Genomic DNA, 21,218 nt, shown 5'->3' with positions numbered 1-21,218 from the left:
CTTAGGAAATCCCACTCTGGTAAAAATACCAATGAGTGCTTTGGCTACTGCAGGGGCAGTAGTCGACCTAAGGGGAATTGCTTCAGGGTATCTAGTAGCATGATCCACTACTACTAGTATGTATTGGTTCCCTGAGGCTGTGGGAGGTTCAAGTGGACCCACTATGTCCACACCCACTCTTTCAAAGGGGTCCCCCACCATTGGAAGTGGAATGAGGGGGGTATTTGGGTGTCCACCTGTCTTACCACTGGCTTGACAGGTGGCACAGGAGACACAAAACTCCTTGACCTTCTGGGACATGTTGGGCCAATAGAAGTGGTTGACTAATCTTTCCCACGTCTTGGCCTGTCCCAAATGCCCAGCAAGAGGAATGTCATGAGCTAAGGTTAGAATGAACTCCCTAAACTCCTGAGGCACTACCACTCTCCTAGTGGCACCAGGTTTGGGTTCTCTTGCCTCAGTGTAAAGGAGTCCATCTTCCCAATAGACTCTATGGGTTCCTGTTATTTTTCCTTTGGACTCTTCAGCAGCTTGCTGGCTAAGGCCTTCAAGAGAGGGACAGGTTTCTTGCCCCTTACACAACTGTTCCCTTGAGGGTCCCCCTGGGCCTAGGAGCTTTACCTGATAAGGTTCTAACTCCAGAGGCTCAGTTCCCTCAGAGGGCAGAACTTCTTCCTGGGAAGAGAGGTTCTCTTTCTCTTGTTGTGTTGAAGCTGGTTCCCCAGTCTTCTTTCCTTTTCTCTTGGAGGGTTGGGCCCTTTTTTCAGGCTCCAACACCACTTTTTCAACCTGAGCCTTGCACTGTGCCCTTGTCTTGACACACACCAGTTCAGGGATACCCAGCATGGCTGCATGGGTTTTGAGTTCTACCTCAGCCCATGCTGAGGACTCCAGGTCATTTCCAAGCAAACAGTCTACAGGGATATTTGAGGAGACCACCACCTGTTTCAGGCCATTGACCCCTACCCACTCTAAAGTTACCATAGCCATGGGATGTACTTTAGTCGGATTGTCAGCGTTGGTGACTGGATAAGTTTGTTCAGCCAGGTATTGACCAGGGGAAACCAGTTTCTCTGTCACCATGGTGACACTGGCACCTGTATCCCTCAGGCCTTCTACACTTTGCCCATTAATTAAGAGTTGCTGCCTGTATTTTTGCATATTAGGGGCCCAGGCAGCCAGTGTGGCTAAATCCACCCCACCCTCAGAGACTAATGTAGCTTCAGTGTGAACCCTGATTTGCTCTGGGCACACTGTTGATCCCTCTTGGAGACTGGCCATTCCAGTGTTAGCTGGAGTAGAGTTAGAAGTGGAACCTTTCTTGGGACAGGCCTTGTCTCCAGTTTGGTGTCCAGGCTGATTACAGCTACGACACCAGGCCTTTTTGGGATCAAAGTTTTTACCCTTGTACCCAAAATTGGATTGTGAAGAGGCTCTGGGCCCACCCTCCTGAGCAGGTTTTTGGGGCCCTGTAGAAGACTCTTTACTTTTTTTTCCTATGGTTGTCTCAACACTCTTCCCCTGGGAGGCTTTGTGACCCCGTTCTTTTGGTCACCCCCTGTGGAAGTCTTGGTCACCCTAGTCTTGACCCAATGGTCCGCCTTCTTTCCCAATTCTTGGGGAGAAATTGGTCCTAGGTCTACCAGATGCTGATGCAGTTTATCATTGAAACAATTACTTAACAGGTGTTCTTTCACAAATAAATTGTACAGCCCATCATAATCATTTACACCACTGCCTTGAATCCAACCATCCAGTGTTTTCACTGAGTAGTCAACAAAATCAACCCAGGTCTGGCTCGAGGATTTGTGAACCCCCCTGAACCTAATTCTATACTCCTCAGTGGAGAATCCAAAGCCCTCAATCAGGGTAGCCTTCATGAGGTCATAGGATTCTGCATCTTTTCTAGAGAGTGTGAGGAGTCTATCCCTACACTTTCCAGTGAACATTTCCCAAAGGAGAGCACCCCAGTGAGATCTGTTTACTTTTCTGGTTGCACAAGCCCTCTCAAAAGCTGTGAACCATTTGGTGATGTCATCACCATCTTCATATTTAGTTACAATCCCTTTAGGGATTTTCAACATGTCAGGAAAATCTCTGACCCTATTTATGTTGCTGCCACCATGGATGGGACCAAAACCCATCTCTTGTCTTTCCCTTTCTATGGCTAGGAGCTGTCTCTCTAAAGCCAATCTTTTGACCATCCTGGCTAACAGTAGGTCATCTTCACTGAGGCTGTCCTCAGTGATTCCAGAGTTGCTGGACTCTCCTGTGAGAGAACCAGTATCTCTGACTATCACATTTGGAACTAGGGCTTGAGGAGCCCTGGTCTCCCTAACTAGGACTGGAGGTGGGACTTCCTCCACATCACTAGTTTCCTCCTCTGTGAGGTCATCCTCAGAGGGGTTGTTCTTGGCAAACTCTGCCAAAAGCTCCTGGAGCTGTAATTTGGTAGGGTTTGAACCAGTTCTAATCTTTTTTATTTTGCAGAGAGACCATAACTCTTTCATCCTAAGATTCAGGTAAGGGGTGATGTCGAGTTCCATCACATTCTCATCTGCATTAGACATTATGAGGGTCATTCTGACCCTGGCGGCCGGTGGCCGCCAGGGCCACCGACCACGGGAGCACCGCCAACAGGCTGGCGGTGCTCCAACGAGCATTCTGACCGCGGCGGTTCAGCCGCAGTCAGAAGCGGAAAGTCAGCGGTCTCCCGCTGACTTTCCGCTGCTCGTGTGAATCCTCCATGGCTGCGGAGCACGCTCCGCAGCCATGAGGATTCTGACCCCCCCTACCGCCATCCTGTTCATGGCGGGAAAGCCGCCATGAACAGGATGGCGGTAGGGGGGGTCGCGGGGCCCCTGGGGGCCCCTGCCGTGCCCATGCCAATGGCATGGGCACGGCAGGGGCCCCCGTAAGAGGGCCCCGCAAAGTATTTCAGTGTCTGCCTTGCAGACACTGAAATACGCGACGGGTGCCACTGCACCCGTCGCACCTTCCCACTCCGCCGGCTCGATTACGAGCCGGCATCCTCGTGGGAAGGTCGTTTTCCCCTGGGCTGGCGGGCGGTTTTTCAGCAACCGCCCGCCAGCCCAGGGGAAAACTTGTAATACCCGCCGCGGTCTTTTGACCGCGGCGCGGTATTTTGGAGGGCGGCATCCTGGCGGGCGGCCTCCGCCGCCCGCCAGGGTCATAATGAGGCCCTATGTTTCTAAAAGTTGGAATACTTTTTAAGAATCTAAAACTATCTCTAGAACTTAATTCAAACTTTTACAAAACTTTTAAACTCTAAAAGAAATGCTAACAGGGACTAACACAAGGCCCTAGCAGGACTTTAAAAAATTTAGAAAAATAGCTCAAATTTCAAAAATCCGTTTCTAATGACAATTTTTGGAATTTGTCGTGTGATCAGGTATTGGCTGAGTAGTCCAGCAAATGCAAAGTCTCGTACCCCACCGCTGATCCACCAATGTAGGAAGTTGGCTCTGTATGTACTACTTCAAAGTAAGAAATAGCATGCACAGAGTCCAAGGGTTCCCCTTAGAGGTAAGATAGTGGCAAAAAGAGATAATTCTAATGCTCTATTTTGTGGTAGTGTGGTCGAGCAGTAGGCTTATCAGAGGGTAGTGTTAAGCATTTGTTGTACACACACAGGCAATAAATGAGGAACACACACTCAGAGACAATTCCAGGCCAATAGGTTTTTGTATAGAAAAATATATTTTCTTAGTTTTATTTAAGAACCACAGGTTCAAGATTTACAAGTAATACTTCAAATGAAAGGTATTTCATGTAGGAACTTTGAATTAGCAAAATAGCATATACAGTTTTCACATAAATGACATATAGCTATTTTAAAACTAGACAGTGCAATTTTCAACAGTTCCTGGGGGAGGTAAGTGTTTGTTAGTTTTTGCAGGTAAGTAAACCACCTACGGGGTTCAGGTTTGGGTCCAAGGTAGCCCACCGTTGGGGGTTCAGAGCAACCCCAAAGTTACCACACCAGCAGCTCAGGGCCGGTCAGGTGCAGAGGTCAAAGAGGGGCCCAAAATGCATAGGCTTCAATGGAGAAGGGGTGCCCCGGTTCCAGTCTGCCAGCAGGTGAGTACCCGCGTCTTCGGAGGGCAGACCAGGGGGGTTTTGCAGGGCACCGGGGGGGACACAAGTCAGCACAAAAAGTACACCCTCAGCGGCACGGGGGCGGCCGGGTGCAGTGTGCAAACAGCGTCGGGTTCGCAATAGGATTCAATGGGAGACCAAGGGGTCTCTTCAGCGATGCAGGCAGGCAAGGGGGGGGCTCCTCGGGGTAGCCACACCTGGGCAAGGGAGAGGGCCACCTGGGGGTCGCTCCTGCACTGGAGGTCAGATCCTTCAGGTCCTGGGGGCTGCGGATGCAGAGTCTTTACCAGGCGTCGGGTCTTTGAAGCAGGCAGTCGCGGTCAGGGGGAGCCTCGGGATTCCCTCTGCAGGCGTCGCTGCGGGGGCTCAGTGGGGTCAACTCTGGCTACTCACGGTCTCGTAGTCGCCGGGGAGTCCTCCCTGTGGTGTTTGTTGTCCACAAGTCGAGCCGGGGGCGTCGGGTGCAGTGTGCAAAGTCTCACGCTTCCGGCGGGAAACATGTGTTGTTTCAAAGTTGCTTCTTTGTTGCAAAGTTGCAGTCTTTGGGGAACAGAGCCGCTGTCCTCAGGAGTTCTTGGTCCTTCTAGATGCAGGGTAGTCCTCTGAGGCTTCAGAGGTTGCTGGACCCTGGGAACGCGTCGCTGGAGCAGTGTCTTTAGCAGTGGGGAGACAGGCCGGTAGAGCTGGGGCCAAAGCAGTTGGTGTCTCTGTCTTCTCTGCAGGTTTTTCAGTTCAGCAGTCCTCTTCTTCTTAGGTTGCAGGAATCTGAGTTCCTAGGTTCTGGGGAGCCCCTAAATACTGAATTTAGGGGTGTGTTTAGCAGGGGTGTGGAATTTATTAAAATATCTACTTGTCCAGGGGACAGGTTGCTTCTCAAATCTACTTGTCCTGTAAAAAGATCTACTTGTCCCTTTGGTGCCATGTAGTGTGGCGACAAATTATGGCAGCAATCTCATTATGTAAGTGCTCTGATAATAGCCTCTCTGATTATGCCAGGGCTACTACCATAGTATGGCTTGAATACTTGCAGTTTCAATCCCTACTGTAGCAATTTCCTTATTTTGCCACCTTTCTGCAGATCTGCATAGTGGGGCTGGAGGAAGCAGTAAGCAATAGTTCCAGGGCTGGAATGCCTTTGAGTCTGCAAACCTACTAACCTGCATGTTTTAAAGATTTTTACCAGCTTCTCTCTAATATTTTCCCATAATAAGAAAGGTTGGACATTTACTCCTGACAATGGCAGAATTAGAACTTCTTCCAGGGTTGGGAAGAAAGTGGCTGGAGGGAAAATGAACTTGCAAATGCTCAATAGATTTTTACATGAGCAAATCTACACATCGTATTTACCCATGCTAAAATACAGTTCACAAATATTTTATAGGGGTACGACATATACCATGGGTGCACTTTTGTGACTTTCTTTAAGAATTTGGGGCCACATGTAGGTAGGTTCAGATTTGCGACCTGCAAATTGCGAGTCGCAAATCCGAATGTAGGATGGTGTCCCTGACACCATCTGTGATTCGCAAGGGCTTCGCAAATGCCCACCTCATGAATAATCATGAGGAGGGTCGCAATTTGCGACCCCCTCGCGAATGGCGGCCTGCTGGACACAGCAGACCACCATGTCTGTGACTGCTTTTCAATAAAGCAGGTTTTTTTTTTTTTTTTTTTAAATGCAGCACGTTTTCCTTAAAGGAAAACGAGATGCATAACAAAAACGAAAAATGAAACGTTTTCGTTTCTATTTTTCAGAGCAGGCAGTGGTCCGCAGGACCACTGCCTGCTCTGAAAAAATGTTTACAGTGACATTCACAATGGGGAAGGGGTCCCATGGGGATCCCTTCCCTTTTGCGAAAGTGTTAGCACCCATTTGAAATGGGTGCAAACTGCGATTGGTTTGCGCCCACGTTCGCGGTCACAAAACAATCCTACATTGCAATGCGAGTCGCAATTAGGAAGGGAACACCCCTTATTAATTGCGAGTCGCAAACCCGTTTTGCGATTCGGTAACCAGGTTACCGAATCGCAAAACTGGGTTTGTGCATCGCAATGTGCTTTTTGCACGTCGCAAACAGCGAAAGTCGCTGTTTGCGACATGCAAAAAGCTACCACAAGACACGCATTGATGAAACTAAAAAACTTATAAAAATATGTCAGATTAGTTGGCTTTGTCTTTGTTTGTTTATTTTCATGCTTCCCATAATTGTGTTGAAAATGGTTACACTGATTTTCCATTAGAAATATTTTTGGGAAATACTAGCATGCATCAACACATTTTACTAAATGACACTTCATTTGCATCTAATCAGAGAGCATTCTGGGAGCATTATATTTAGCCTCATAGCCTAAACTTTTCAAACATGTGTATACAGTTATTAATTTTTTTGTACTGGAACCAACGTCATTAGTGAAGTGTGACCTTAAAACATTTATTTACAGCACTCACCCTAATAATGAAGGCTTTCAAATAATGAACCATAAATACAAGTTCGAACAGCATTATCTTTTGGAAACACATTACCTCAACTGCAGAGAGTTCCACTCTCTGTAAACAGGAAGCCAAAGGGTTTGTGCTGCAGGGGGTTGGGCCTACTTGTCCCAAGGACAAAGTAAACATAAAAACTTGTTGCCCTTGACCCCAAACAAGATGTCCCGGGCGTCGGGCGATAGGAATTCCACATCCCTGGTTTAGGTCTGGGGGTTTAGTAGCCAATGGCTACTAGCCCTGAGGGTGGCTACACCCTCTTTGTGCCTCCTCCCTGAGGGGAGGGGGGCACATTCCTATCCCTATTGGGGGAATCCTCCATCTGCAAGATGGAGGATTTCTAAAAGTCAGAGTCACCTCAGCTCAGGACACCTTAGGGGCTGTCCTGACTGGCCAGTGACTCCTCCTTGTTTTTCTCATTATCTCCTCCGGCCTTGCCGCCAAAAGTGGGGCCGTGGGCGGAGGGGGCGCCAGGTGTTACAGTTCCTGCAGGGGGAGGTGAGAAGCATCTCCACCCAGTACAGGCTTTGTTACTAGCCACAGAGTGACAAAGGCACTCTCCCCATGTGGCCAGCAACATGTCTGGTGTGTGGCAGGTTGCTAAAACTAGTCAGCCTACACGGATAGTCGGTTAACGTTTCAGGGGGCACCTCTAAGGTGCCCTCTGGGGTGTATGTTACAATAAAATGTACACTGGCATCAGTGTGCATTTATTGTGCTGAGAAGTTTGATTCCAAACTTCACAGTTTTCAGTGTAGCCATTATGGTGCTGTGGAGTTCGTGCATGACAGACTCCCAGACCATATACTCTTATGGCTACCCTGCACTTACAATGTCTAAGGTTTTGCTTAGACACTGTAGGGGCATAGTGCTCATGCACTTATGCCCTCACCTATGGTATAGTGCACCCTGCCTTAGGGCTGTAAGGCCTGCTAGAGGGGTGACTTATCTATACTTATAGGCAGTGTGAGGTTGGCATGGCACCCTGAGGGGAGTGCCATGTCGACTTAGTTGTTTTATCCCCACTAGCACACACAAGCTGGCAAGCAGTGTGTCTGTGCTGAGTGAGGGGTCCCCAGGGTGGCATAAGACATGCTGCAGCCCTTAGAGACCTTCCCTAGCATCAGGGCCCTTGGTACCAGGAGTACCAGTTACAAGGGACTTACCTGGATGCCAAGGTGTGCCAATTGTGGAAACAAAAGTACAGGTTAGGGAAAGAACACTGGTGCTGGGGCCTGATTAGCAGTCCTCAGCACACTTTCAAATCATAACTTGGCAGCAAAGGCAAAAAGTCAGGGGGTAACCATGCCGAGGAGGCATTTCCTTACAAGTTGTATTTTGCATATGATGAATGCGGGTGCACCAAGGGATAGGCTGCTAGCACAGTCAAGTGTGGAGATAATGAGTGTGTGGATGGCTTACAGTTTCTTTTAGTATCCAGCGTACAGTATGGTGAGACATAGGGCCGGTCTACATTCTTCGCAAACGGGGTTACTCTGTCACAAACGTGACAGATATCACATCCGCCTAATTACAATTCCATTGTATCCTACGGAACTCATAATATGGGGGATGGAGTATCCATCACATATGTGACAGAGTATTCCATCCACTAAGATCTTAATCAGGCCCATAGTGTCTTCATTGTGTAGAAGGCAGTCAATGTGATTTTCTTAAGATGTGGTATCAAGTATAGGTCTGAATCGATTATCACCCTGGGTTTCTGACTTCTCTCAATATTGTTGGAGGGGTCTCATTTTTCTTAGGCCATTAAGCAGTAGGCTGATATTTTTGCCATTGTTCGCAAGTCATAATCTCTGTCTTCGTGGCACTTGGCTTAGGATGGTTATTCATGATCCATGTACTAACGGCCCCAACACAGTCATCCACTTTTAAATTGTAGAGGAGTTCAATGGCTTCCATTTCAAAATTGATTTGGGGGTCATCTGCACATTTCTAATAGGCAAGGTTGAATGATTTCAGCAGGTCTGGTAGATGTTGAATAACTGAAGGGATATTATGGACCCCTACGGTATGTGATAGTGTTGTGTGTGAGGTGCTGATGTGAAAGGTGGTACAAACACTAGTTTGCAGTCAAAGCTGAGAGGCCAATAATTCAGTGGACATTAGAGGAACTCCTTCTCAACTTCCACATATGGTATACCAAACAAGAATTTGCTGTGTCAAAAGATTGCACAACTGTGCAAGATATTGAGCAGGTTGTTCTTAAGCCATCAACTTGTATGACCTTTTTTATTCCTGATACATAAGTGGTTGTCACTACCTAAACCTACAAGCCATTCATAAGCAATGTCCATTCAGTAAATCTCCAGATTCCAATATGACATAGTACTCTGTTTAGCCTATTGGCCTGGAGAAGAGCCATGACACGTTAGGTACAACTGACATTTGACTGACATTGCTCCAGTCTACGGCCTTTCTAGGAGTACTGGCCTATTGTTATTGTGAAGTGTAGCTTGGTAAAAAAAAACAAATTGCTCTAGAGATCTTTATTTTGTTTTAAAGAGTCAAATAGTTTGTAGGGTTAATGTGCCTGCAGCGGAGGGCGCAATTAACTTTACTAGCTGTAGTGTGAATCAGAAATGACCCAATATAGCCTTCCATGTTACAAAGGGCTGCAATAATGTCTTATCTGTCCTTCAAAAATGGTTTACTATGTAGATAACCCTGCCAGGGCCAACACACTGAGGATTCATCTCCTTGAACCAAATATTGTAGAAACCATAATCAAGGCATCTGAGGCTGAAAGCATTTGTATTGTAATTGACCTCTTTAGACATTTCCACAGAACAGCGACTAACATTTGTTTAGCTTTTTATGTCTTGTAATCTGAGATGTGTGTAGTACGTCTCTGCATTTTGGGTAAGAGAGGCAATGGGGAAATTCTCCTTTATCTAATTTATGGCCATCGCAAATAGGCTGCTGTTTAGAGGTCCTATGTAATGAATGTATAAAGTGCATAATTCCTGCTGAACATCTGGGGTAGCGTTTTTATTGAGAGAAGTGTTGGAATGCTGGATGTTAGGAAATTGTTTGATCCTCAGAGACTCTAGAATTTTCCTTCACAGAAATATGAGGAAAATCTGTGATTTAGCCAATCACAGATTGGTGTTTGCATGGCATTCTGGGTACGAAAAGATAGTGGGATTGATGCAAGCCACATCACCCCCAGACTACCGTAGATGTCTTTGTTTTCAGAAATATCTGGGCCTGGCAGATCTTCCTGGCTGAGGACTAAACCCAGGCCTAAATACCACAGCTAGTCACTTTGCCAGAATGTCAATTTGCAAGGCAAAAACTTGATGTTCCCCTGTTGCATTTTGGGGACTTTCCTTTTGCGGGTGACAGCCAAGCCATACAAGTGGGGTAGTATTATTATCTGGAGAAGAGTAGGAACGCTGTGTGATAGGACATTTGTGCAGCCCCTTACATTCCATTACCTCTGTCTGCTTTCACTTCTGTTTTGCTGTGACGTTGTGTGCTTACACACCATGCTACACAGTACAGCAAAACAAAACAAAAATCAAACTCTGGGCTCGAGGGAATCATTTCCCTCACAACCCACATTGATTTTGGAAAATAAAATGTTTCAAGTGTTTTATTCGAAACACATAGAGGGTAATTATGACCCTGGCGGAAGGCGGAGAAGCGGCGGTAAGACCGCCAACAGGCTGGTGGTCTTACTTTGTGGAATTATGACCATGGCGGTACCGCCATGGTCATCCGCCGGTTCTCCGTTCCGCCCGCCGGGCTGGAGACCTGGGTTTCCAGCCCGGCGGCCGTCACTATACCGCCGGCGGTATTTGGACCCGGCTGACCACCATGGATTTCATGCGGTTTGAAACCGCCATGAAATCCATGGCGGTAAGCACTATCAGTGCCAGGGAATTCCTTCCCTGGCACTGATAGGGGTCTCCCCCACCCCCACCCCGACTCCCTCCCCTACACCCCCCACCACCCCTGCCACCCCTCAAAGGTGGCAGGGCCCTCCTCCCCACCCGACCCCCAACATCACAGCACTCATACACACACGGCACGCACGCACGCACCACCAACACACATACACACACACCGACATACATGCAAACATCCACACACACAGTCAGACACGCACACCCACATTCAAACATACACGCACACAACCATGCAGACATATCTACAGACATACACGCACTCATTCCCATACTCACGACACCCAAGCAAGCATACAGGCACTCAGACATCCCCACTACATACACACACGCACACCCCCATGCACGCATACAACACACAACACTCCCCCCACCCCTGCCCTCACGGACGATCGACTTACCTGGTCCGACGATCCTCCGGGAGGGGACGGGAGCCATGGGGGCTGCTCCGCCGACACCACACCGTCAACAGAACACCGCCACGCCGAATCACAGGACGTGATTCGGTGTGCGTTGTTCTGTTGGCGTGGCGGTGGAGGTGGAGCAACCTCCACTTCCCCGCTGCCTGCCAGTATGGCTGTTGGCGGCTCTCCGTCCGAAAAAGGACAGAGAGCTGCCAACAGTCATAATACGCCGAGCGGCAAACCGCCACCACTGGCTTTCTTCCGCACGGCGGTCCCTCGGCGGTCTTGAGAAAAGACAGTTAAAGCCCACCTCACTATGAAGGATGTCAGCAGGTCGTCCTCTGCCCTAAAGTGGTTAAAACCCACATACTCTAAGCAGCCTGATACCCTGTTCAACAAGAATAGACAACAAGCTGCAGGGATACAGGGACCACGTTGCACTAACTTCTTTGTTCCATGATCATAGTGGACCTCTCAAGTTCCAGAAACCCCCAGGATGGTAGGCTTCCAGAATTGAGGAACAGCGAAAAGTACAGTGGCTGAAGAAAGGTGGCAGCGGCAGCTTATGGTCATTAACAGTCAAGAGAAAGTTTAGCTGCCACATAGTCAATGAAGAAGAGGGCAAACATGAAAATAAAAAAATATTGAAAAGTACAGAGAAAGAGGTTCCAGAAAAGGAGAGGAGAAGGATAGAAAGTTATGAGAGTGAATATATAAAGCAAGGGCAGGAGAAAGACATGAAGACAAATGTACTCACTCACAGTGGCAAACAGAAAGTGGTAGTTGGGAAAAGGGTGAGAGAGGCAATGGGGACAGACAGAGATAGGGAGATTAAGAGAGAATGAAAAATAGAGCCCCAGGGAGAAAACTGAGAGCTAGGTAAACACAGAGGTAAGGTGATTGAAGATTTGAAGTGGAATTTATAGCATATCATGTTTTGGCCATTAGACTTAGTCCAATGTCATTTCAGTGCACAATTTTGCACTCGTTTTCAAAAAAGGATCTTCGTGTAAGATCCAAAAATCACCCTGCAGGGGAGTCCTGGAAGTCCTATTAAGTTATAACCATTGTTTCTTGATCTACATTGCTTTTTACAAAGTGCTTAACAATGGCACCCCTTGTTTTATGTTACTACATGCTCTTTGGTAAAAGTGCTGACCTATTCTCTTTTAATGCATATATGCTGGTATAGTCCCTGGAAAGTAGAACCAATCTGCTGAGAAGTCCAAGTTCTGTTACGGAGGTGGCGTGGCTTTCTAGTGTAAATTTAAGTAAGACAGCCTCATAACTGTTTCACTCCATGTGAAAGAGAGGGGATATCAGTATTTCTGGAAGTGAGGGGCTCAGTAGCATGCAAATGGGAGGTACCATCTTAGCAGCATCAAAGAGAGAGGTTATCACAGAACAGAATCGTAGATAGAAAACGTGAAACCACCATTCAGAGCCTAAAATGCAGTCCTGCTGCCTGCTCGTCTTTGGCTCCTCTAACTGGAGATGGAACTAGTGTCCTCTGCCAGGCACAGGCTTCAGAGGGACCCAATCCAGGCTCACAAAATCACCTGTCCCTTACCATGCCTACCCATCTGGCTGGTCAGTATCTGAGGAAGGCACTTTTCGCACACCAAGCCAGTAACTATGAGGGGGTGTATGTCAATGTTGAAGCCTGCTTCAAGGTAATGCAGTTTTTACTGGTGCTTTTGATGAAATGTCTTTGAACTATCCATCTTTTGTCTCAGCCTTATAGTGAGTTTCATTTATGGACCTTCCCAATGTCACCTGTGAAATTACATTTAATTTCTGTTCAATTTTCAGCATTGTTGAAGCTCTAGAATGTTAAATGTTTCAAGATATCTATAATGGTACTAGTTGTAAGTAAAATTAAAACTCCACTTTCAAAGCTGAGCAGAATTAGGAAACCCCGCACAAAGCAGATGAAGTTTCTTAACTTTACTTGATGGAAGGTTTATCCCTTCCGGCTTTCCAGGTGTGATACTTTCCTAATGCAGAATGCCCCAGGTAGGTCATCCTCCAGCAAAAAAAATATCAGTGCTGGAGGCTGGATATCCACCACCTCAGATAAGAGGTGTGTGGGGGTGGGGGCTTTAAAAAAACGTAATAAGCTTTGCATTTCTCAATACAGAAAGTTGCCAGTCAGCCAACATTACAACTTTACATCTCACTATATTAAATTTCATCTAATTGATAGGATTTGAAGTTGGATTTTGAAAAGTTGAATGAGTTTGCTTCACAATATACTTTAAAAACATTTGCATATTCCTTCACATAGAATCACACAGTGTGCACCTCGATTATCAAAACCAAAATATCAATGGCACAGTAAGACAGGCTTATCTTGTATTACCAGTTTGGGCAGTTACACAATTTGGAAAAAAGAAGTTATCAGGTTGGTAGATTTTCTAGACTGTAGAAGGTAAAAATTTCAAGGTCTATATTCTTTTAGTTTCATGCGTACCTGTCACATAAATGTTTTTTCACAAAGAGCAGAGGTTTTAGATGTGTAGGTTTAAGTATTTTTGAAGGGAGGTGCCATGTAACGACCTCCTCTAAAGGTAGCTGACATCTCAGAGACATTGTTCTTGTGGAAAAGAAGGCTTTGTTGTTATGGCTAACAATCAACCTTAAATCATCTTAACCTCTGGGTTCTGTAAAGACATCTCAGTTTTTAGGGTTTACATCTTAATGACAAGTTTCTCCATAATTATTAGATTTGAAGGCCGGCTATCCTATATGGTCACTTTGTCCCATGGCACAGCAATTAGCTTATGTTTCAATGGAAATTAAGAGCCTGGCATTTTGTCTTACTCACGGTCACCGGTGTAAAACAATGTTGCCGCCAGTACAATACAAACGATGTACAAATAATTAATCACTTGTTTCCATGACTGTTCATCACTTCAAGGTGATGTCAGTTTTTACAAGGTTTCGGGTTTGTAAGGTTCCAAGCCAGCACAGAGAGATCATGTGGAGTTCACTTGTTAAAACATTTGTTTTGTAATGATTTGTCAAAGATTCATTGTGGCAGTGGCCTGTGTGTTTCAAATTAGCTTCTAGTCGTTTAGATGTTACTTCACAAATACAATGTTTGCTTCATTATGTTTTCAGCTTCCATTCAAGGAATTTTCTCAGAGCTTCTTCATTGCAGGCACTGAAAAAAAGACTCGAGGCTCTGCCTCAGACAGGACATTCAGCTGTTGAAACGCCAGGCCTTTGGCAGAAGATGCAAGAAAGGAACAAATGTGGCCTAAGATTGTGGAGGATGTTTTGCAATTCAGGGTTTAGCCAGAGATAACAGGAACTGTTACATCCTTCCCAGTGTGGACAATATGGCGCAATGAGCTTAACACACCAACTGGTGGGTGTGTGGAAAGTCCAGGTTCATGACAGAGCTTTCAAAGGACGTTTTGCAGTACTGTTTAAGCGAAACGTTTTTCCCTAGACGTATCGTCTTCCAAATACCGCCTCTCTGGTGACAGTAGTTCTATGTCTGTTTTGCTTGAATCTTTGGTCTTTCACGAGGTCTAAGTGTTGACTTCATGACCCAGTGCTTTCTGAAACATTTTACTATTTTGACACTTTCATTCAAGTAGGAAGAATATTGGTTTACCGGGAGTCAACAAAAAAGAGCAAAGGTTAACGTGTTGGTGTTTGTTCTGCTATCTCATGTGCTTGTTTCTTTATGCATTCTCACTTCCTTTGTTCTATTTTGAAAGCCACATTTTTCTCGGCTTTACTCTTCAGTTTTTCTGGTTTACTCATAGCTGCTAACAAAGGAAAATGAGAAATAATGACTCGCTTTAATAATGGGTGCACTGTTATGCAATATGTTTTTAAACATATGCTATATCTGTAACAGTGATCTGAATGCTCTCTGTACATAATTGATTTTGTTGAAAACCAATAAATAATACTCAACACTCCGTCTGATGATATTATAAAGTTCCTTTGTGATAGCTAGGCAAATATGTAAACGAGTCAGTCATTCATATGTCCCCTATTGTAATGTATTGTTTTATTAATTTTGCATAGGGTGCTTTTCGACCCACAGCAAAACGAAACTGGAGACCTCCCCGTGCCAAATTTAACTCCTAGGCATCGTGATCTTATTCCCACACCTTTGGGGCCTGTAAGTACTTCTAAGATTCAAAAACCATTGAAAGTTAAATGCTCAGTTTTTTTGTAGTTAAAAACACGGACGCCTCTTGGTTTGGTATCAATTATACTTTTCATTGTGGTACCAGAGTTACTAGTTCACTATAACAGTTCCTTCATGTTATCTCGTCTTTCCTTCTTGATAACTAAAACCAACATGGACTAGATAACTTTTCATGTTCTTGCGTATGTTCCCATTTTGTGTAGGTTTTTTTTGTGTGCTATTTGATTTAGTGATTTACTAATGAGTGTCAGTGTTATGGTGCTAACAAGGCCAACAGCCATATACTGTTATATGCCATGAGTCTGGCCTGTTGCTTAATTACGCCAGTGCACACTTTCTGTATCACTTACTTCACTTTACACCACTGCACTCTATGCCACTCTAAACTGCTCTGCACCACTGCACTCCACTCTAGTCTAGGCCACTCTACTCTACACCACTGCACTCTACCCTGCTCCACTCCACCCTACCCTGCACCACTCCACTCTACGTCACTTCACTCTATTTTGAAACAGTCCACTCTATGCCACTGCACTCTGTGCCACTCTATACCACTGCACTCTACACTACTCTAATGTGAACCACTGCAGTCTATGCCAAAGCACTCTGCACAACTCTACTCAAAACCAATGCACTCTTTGCCACTGCACTCTGCGCCAATTTGCTCTGCCTCATTGCACTCAATGCCACTATACTCTTACCTACAACACTCTACTCTATTCCACTGCATTTTACGCCATTCTACTCTACACCATTGCACTCTGGCACTGCATTTTACTCTACACCACTGTACTCTGTGCCACTCTACTCTACAGTACTGTTCGCCCTGTCACTGCACTCTAGGCAACTCTACTCTACACCACTACACTCTATGACATTCTATCTGCAATGCTTCACTCTCTACCACTGGACCCTCTACTCTGTATGACTGTGCTCTATTCCACTGCACTTTACTCTGAACCACTCTATGCCCACTGCACTCTATACAACTCTATTCTGCACCACCCTATGCCACTGCACTCCACTATGCACCACTGCAATCTACTCCATTGCACTGTATGCCACTATATGCCACTACACTCTACGTCCCTGCACTCAAGACCACTTGTGTGCTCTGCACCACTCTAATCTCTGCCACTACATTTCTCAACACAGCAGCACTCTACAACACTCCACTCTATGTCATTGTATGCCACTCTGTGCTACTCAACGGTACTCCATGACACTCTTCTCTATGCCACAAACTTTTAGTCATGCTGAATGGCGGCCACAATGGCTAAAACACACTGGCAAAGCCAATAGCTCTTGTATAGGCAAGACCTATTGGCTTTGCTACAGCTTGTTTTAAAGGTGGTGGGTCTGGGACTAGGGAAGCCAGGTGGCCACTATTGCATCTATTTTATTTTTATTATAATAAAATGTAGTTTACAAAAAAAAACTGAATGAAGCCAACATTGATTCAGCCAAGGAAACTGTTGATTCCTGAAGCCACCAGAGGGCTACTGGCTTCTAATGTCTTGAGAATCTTTTTAGAAGATTCCTCCTTTAGGAAAGAATGGGCCCAGGTTGTCTGGCACTGTACCAGGGACTGGCTGATCCTAATCATTAAAACAACAAAGAGATTAGCAGAGGCCATCTTAGTAGAGATACAAACCACTGAGAGTCACAGTCACAGCCTTTCAAGAAAGGACTTGATGAAATTAACAAAGAGATGAATGGGTACAGAAAGTATCTGACCCAGTCAAAAAATTAGAAACTGCAAAAAGATGTTAACTTTGCATTTAGCAAAGTGTATCATTACTCCGTTTCTAAGTACAAAGCACCAATTGACATTAACCCAGACCAATTAGACATAAATTCATCGGACGATGGGTCCACAGATTCAGAAACATGCGGCAGTGACACTGATCAGAAATAAATTGAGGATCAAGATGAGAAATAGAAGAATGCCTTGGGACCAGTCCTGGCAGGATCTTAACAACTTCTTACTACTACCACAATATTTTCAACCAGCTTTCCCTCAATAAAACCAACAATTGATTTTGTGGGGACTGCCATTCAACCCAATGATCCCTCCTGTTTTCCCCAAGAACCAACGTCCATCTTTTTTATCCAGAGGCCAAGGACACAGGGGCAGAAGGAAAAGAAAAAAATGAGTACAGTGGGAAGAGTGGGTCACACAAGTACACACCAAGAGTATGTCCAACACACAACCAGGCCCCAGCTCAGCAACAATCTTGTGACCAACTTAATGGATAATGGATTACTTACCACAATTGCAGGTACATAGAAAGGAATAGGGTTCATACCCACTCCAACCTTTGACAAGTTTCAACTACTCTGTGAACTTACTTGTAATGCTTGCTGTTTTTTTCTGTAAATTACGGTCAAAAATGTTTTGGTAACCAAGACCAGAAGTCACCATTCTGCCCACTTAAAAACACTGCTCCTGTGGAGTTGTAAACATTTGAACAAACTGTGTAAACGGAGATGAGAAATCCTCAACATTAGCAGCTTGAGAAAGTGTCAAGTAAGTATGTAAGTTAGAAATGGAGGCCCTTAAGGACCTACAGTCAGGGTGTAACATTGTTATCAAACCGGCAGTGAAAGGCAGGAGGTTTGTACTACAATCCACTGAGGCCTGCAGAACAGAATGTTAAGATTACTGGAACATGAGCAAAACTACAGGGTGTTGGACACTGATCCCACTCCCTCTCTCAGGTTACAGATCAACTCCTTAGTAGAAGTAGCAGAATGCAAGGGGTGGATCAGCAAACAAGAAAGGGATTTTTTTGAGAAATCCAAACCCGACTATACCATACCTTTATATGCTCCCAAAAATCCATAAAAATCGGGCTCCACTCCCCTGGAAGGCCTACTGTGTCAGGCACAGGCTCCCTTTTGGAATCTTTGTCTCAATTGTGGGATTTCTTGCTCAAAGCTATTTTACAAAACACTAAACTTTTATCAGGGAAAGCAAAGACTTGTTAGTCAACTTAAGACATTGCATTTGATGAACAACAATAATTTCTGATAAGTCTGGATGTGGAAAGTCTATATACTAGTCTGCCACCAGAGCATACCCTAGACGTCATAAAAGAAACACTAGAGAGTACAGAATGGACGCATGCGACCCCAATTCATTTCATTACGGGATGTGCTTGACTAGTCCTGACTAAAAATTACTTTGATTTTGAGGGAACCCTCATGCTCCAGATTCACGACACATCCATAGGCATTACCTTTGCCCAGAGTGTGGCTGGACTATATGTTAATAATTAGCAGAAAAAGTGCATTCTACATACAAACAATCCGTACCACCAACAGATCTCCACATGGAAACATTATATTGGCAACATCTTGGTGATACGGAGGGGAAACAGTCACACTGTTCAGAATTTTATCACGTCTCAACGGCCAGGACAGAAATGTGAGATTCAGACATTAGCAACAAAACATTTACTTTTCTGGACATAGAAATTTTCTCTGAAGGGCGAGTATTGCACACTGACACCATTTATAAACCTACTACTAAGAATAGTTTACTCAGATTTGACAGTTTTCATCCATGCCCATTATAAGAGAATCTCCCGTATGGGCAATTTCTCCATCTATGACGAAATTGCAGCCACATCAGCCAGCACTACAGACAGGCTGAGAACCTGGCAGGTAAAGTAAGAGACTGGAAATACTCTGAGAAAATCATACAGAAAATGAAGAAAAGGGCCAGAAATCAAAGTCGTGAGACACTACTCAACACACCAGTGAGTGAGAATACAGTGTTAGTGTGCGCAACAACATACAACAATGCCACTGAAAATGTAAATAAAATGAACAGGCATAACCAGCGAATCCTGAATACAGGAAATAGACATTGGGATTACCCCTTGTTTTCACACAAAAGAACCAAGGGCTAGATGTACGAAAAAAAGGGTTTGTGACTCGTAAATTGCGAGTCGCAAACCCGGATGTTGGATGGTGTCCCTGACACCATCTGCGAATCGGAAGGGGGTCGCAAAGACCCACCACATTAATATTAATGAGGTGGGTCGCAATTTGCGACCCTCTTCCGAATCGCAGCACTCACAGGGATGGTGGCCTGCTGGAGACAGCAGACCACCATGTCTGTGACTGCTTGTTAATAAAGCAGTTTTTTTTTTGTATTGCAGCCCGTTTTCCTTAAAGGAAAACGAGTTGCAAAACACACAAAAAAATGAAACGTTTTTGTTTCATTTTTTTGGAGCCATTCACAAAGGGGAAGGGGTCCCATGGGGAACCTTTCCCTTTTGCGAATGGGTTAGCATCCATTTGAAATGGGTGCTAACTGTGAATTGCTTTGCGTCCGCGTTCGCGGTCACCAAGCAATCCTACATCGCGATGCGAATCGCAAATAGGACTCTCAGAGACACACTAGACCAAAAGAGACCGTGAGAACGGTCAACACTATGTACAATAGCTTGGGCCTTCCAGGGGTAGTAAGCCATTACCCATGTGGCCATTGTAGTGTTTGCCACCAGACATCTCCATAAAAGGGAGTAAATCTAGGGTTGCATTCTCTATGGCAATAGAGGAAACATACAAACTGTAACACAAAACAAGTAATTTACATGATAACCTGTCTGTGTAATCTTGAAAATAGATAGGAATGACAACCGGAAAAATCAGTACAAGAATCTGCAAGCACAGGAGCAACATCTAAACATGAAACACTTAGTAAAAGACCTTAGAAGGGTAATCCTGGAACTTGTGACATCTGATAGTAGATTTTTTCCAAAAATCCTGTTTACAAAGTTCCTTCACCTATATAAGGACTGAGTGATGACATACCATGGTGGAATATCTTAAAATACCACCTACATGTGTAGCCCTGAGCAGTTCTTTCAGGTTAACTCCTATCCAGGTGTATTAAACTCAGATTCTGAGTGCTTGTACACTGGAATGACGAGTATACAATACAATAGACAGGCTGGTTAATGCTATAAAGTTCGCACATCCAATTTAAATAATGTATACAGTTCGAGAGAAATTCTTGTTTTTTTCAGAAACGAATAACAAGGGTGCCAGCCTGGTGTAACACCCAACCACCATGGGTGTCCAAATGCGGATTGGAAGGCCAATCAGAATTGCAAATTGTCAATGTATACCACGGCACACCAATGTAGTCCAGAAGTATTCATCCAAGTGGAGAGGTGAATTCAAAGTCCAAAAAACACATTAATGTAGTTGATAGATGTTTATTTCTGTTAGAGAATAGTACATCCAAAAACAGCCATTCCTGTTAGACAAGGGTGCATCCAAAAACAGCCGACACGTGTTTCGTCATATTGGCTTTCTCAAAGCTGCAGATCAAATAGGCAGAAAAAAGGTTGACAGTAAGAACATTGTAGATGGTAACAGAGGATTCTTATCATATAGTGTGAGTGGTAGAAAGAAAGAAAAACTTTTGCAGTGATCACGCCGTCTAGTGGACTGATTATTATATCTATTGAGAGTGGTTGACGATGAGTGGCTTAGGTGTATGGTGGAGGCCAGGAAGAAGGAAAAGGTCATAGAAGACACCAATATAGTGCTATGAAATCATTGTGTGTACATAAATTAGAAACATTTATTGTGGTTGTAGTGCCATCACGGTGCCAGTGAAAAAATACAAATACTATTGGAAATGTACAACATACCTAAAATATATTTCCAAAAATCCTGTTTGAGAAAGAGCAACTCTGGATTTACAAAGTTCCTACTCCTATACAAGGACTGAGTGATGGCATACCACGGTGGAGCATCTAATAATACCACCTACATGTGTAGCCCTGAGCAGTTCTTTCAGGTTACCTCCTATCCCTGACTTATTAGACTCAGATTCTGAGTGCTTGTACACTGGAATGACGAGTGATCACACCATAGAAGTTATTTGTAATACAGAACCCATTTACATGCAATAATTATTTCTATTATGGGATGTTTGCCTACCCTACACACTAACACAATTAATTAGGAATAAGATCACTCCTATGATATGACCAGGCATCTATTTAGCCCCTGGGTTTCTGGCTGACTGTTATTACTACTCCGCTGGGCCTTCACCAAGGAACACTCTCCCCTTC

At 44.8% G+C, this 21,218-nt stretch overlaps 1 protein-coding gene across 2 annotated transcripts in view; it reads left to right on the top strand.

Moving 5' to 3' along the window:
- LOC138301015 (uncharacterized) overlaps positions 1-21,218 on the top strand; it is a 196,945-nt gene that overhangs the window by 50,170 nt on the left and 125,557 nt on the right. For both annotated transcript variants that reach the window (XM_069241017.1, XM_069241019.1), the window contains exon 2: positions 14,991-15,087. In XM_069241017.1, coding sequence (XP_069097118.1) covers positions 14,991-15,087 — 97 coding nt within the window. The remainder of the gene's footprint in view (positions 1-14,990; positions 15,088-21,218) is intronic.

The sequence above is a fragment of the Pleurodeles waltl genome, chromosome 6 (assembly GCF_031143425.1).
Source record: "Pleurodeles waltl isolate 20211129_DDA chromosome 6, aPleWal1.hap1.20221129, whole genome shotgun sequence".
NCBI lineage: Eukaryota > Metazoa > Chordata > Amphibia > Caudata > Salamandridae > Pleurodeles > Pleurodeles waltl.
This window is presented reverse-complemented; position numbering and strand designations above follow the sequence as displayed.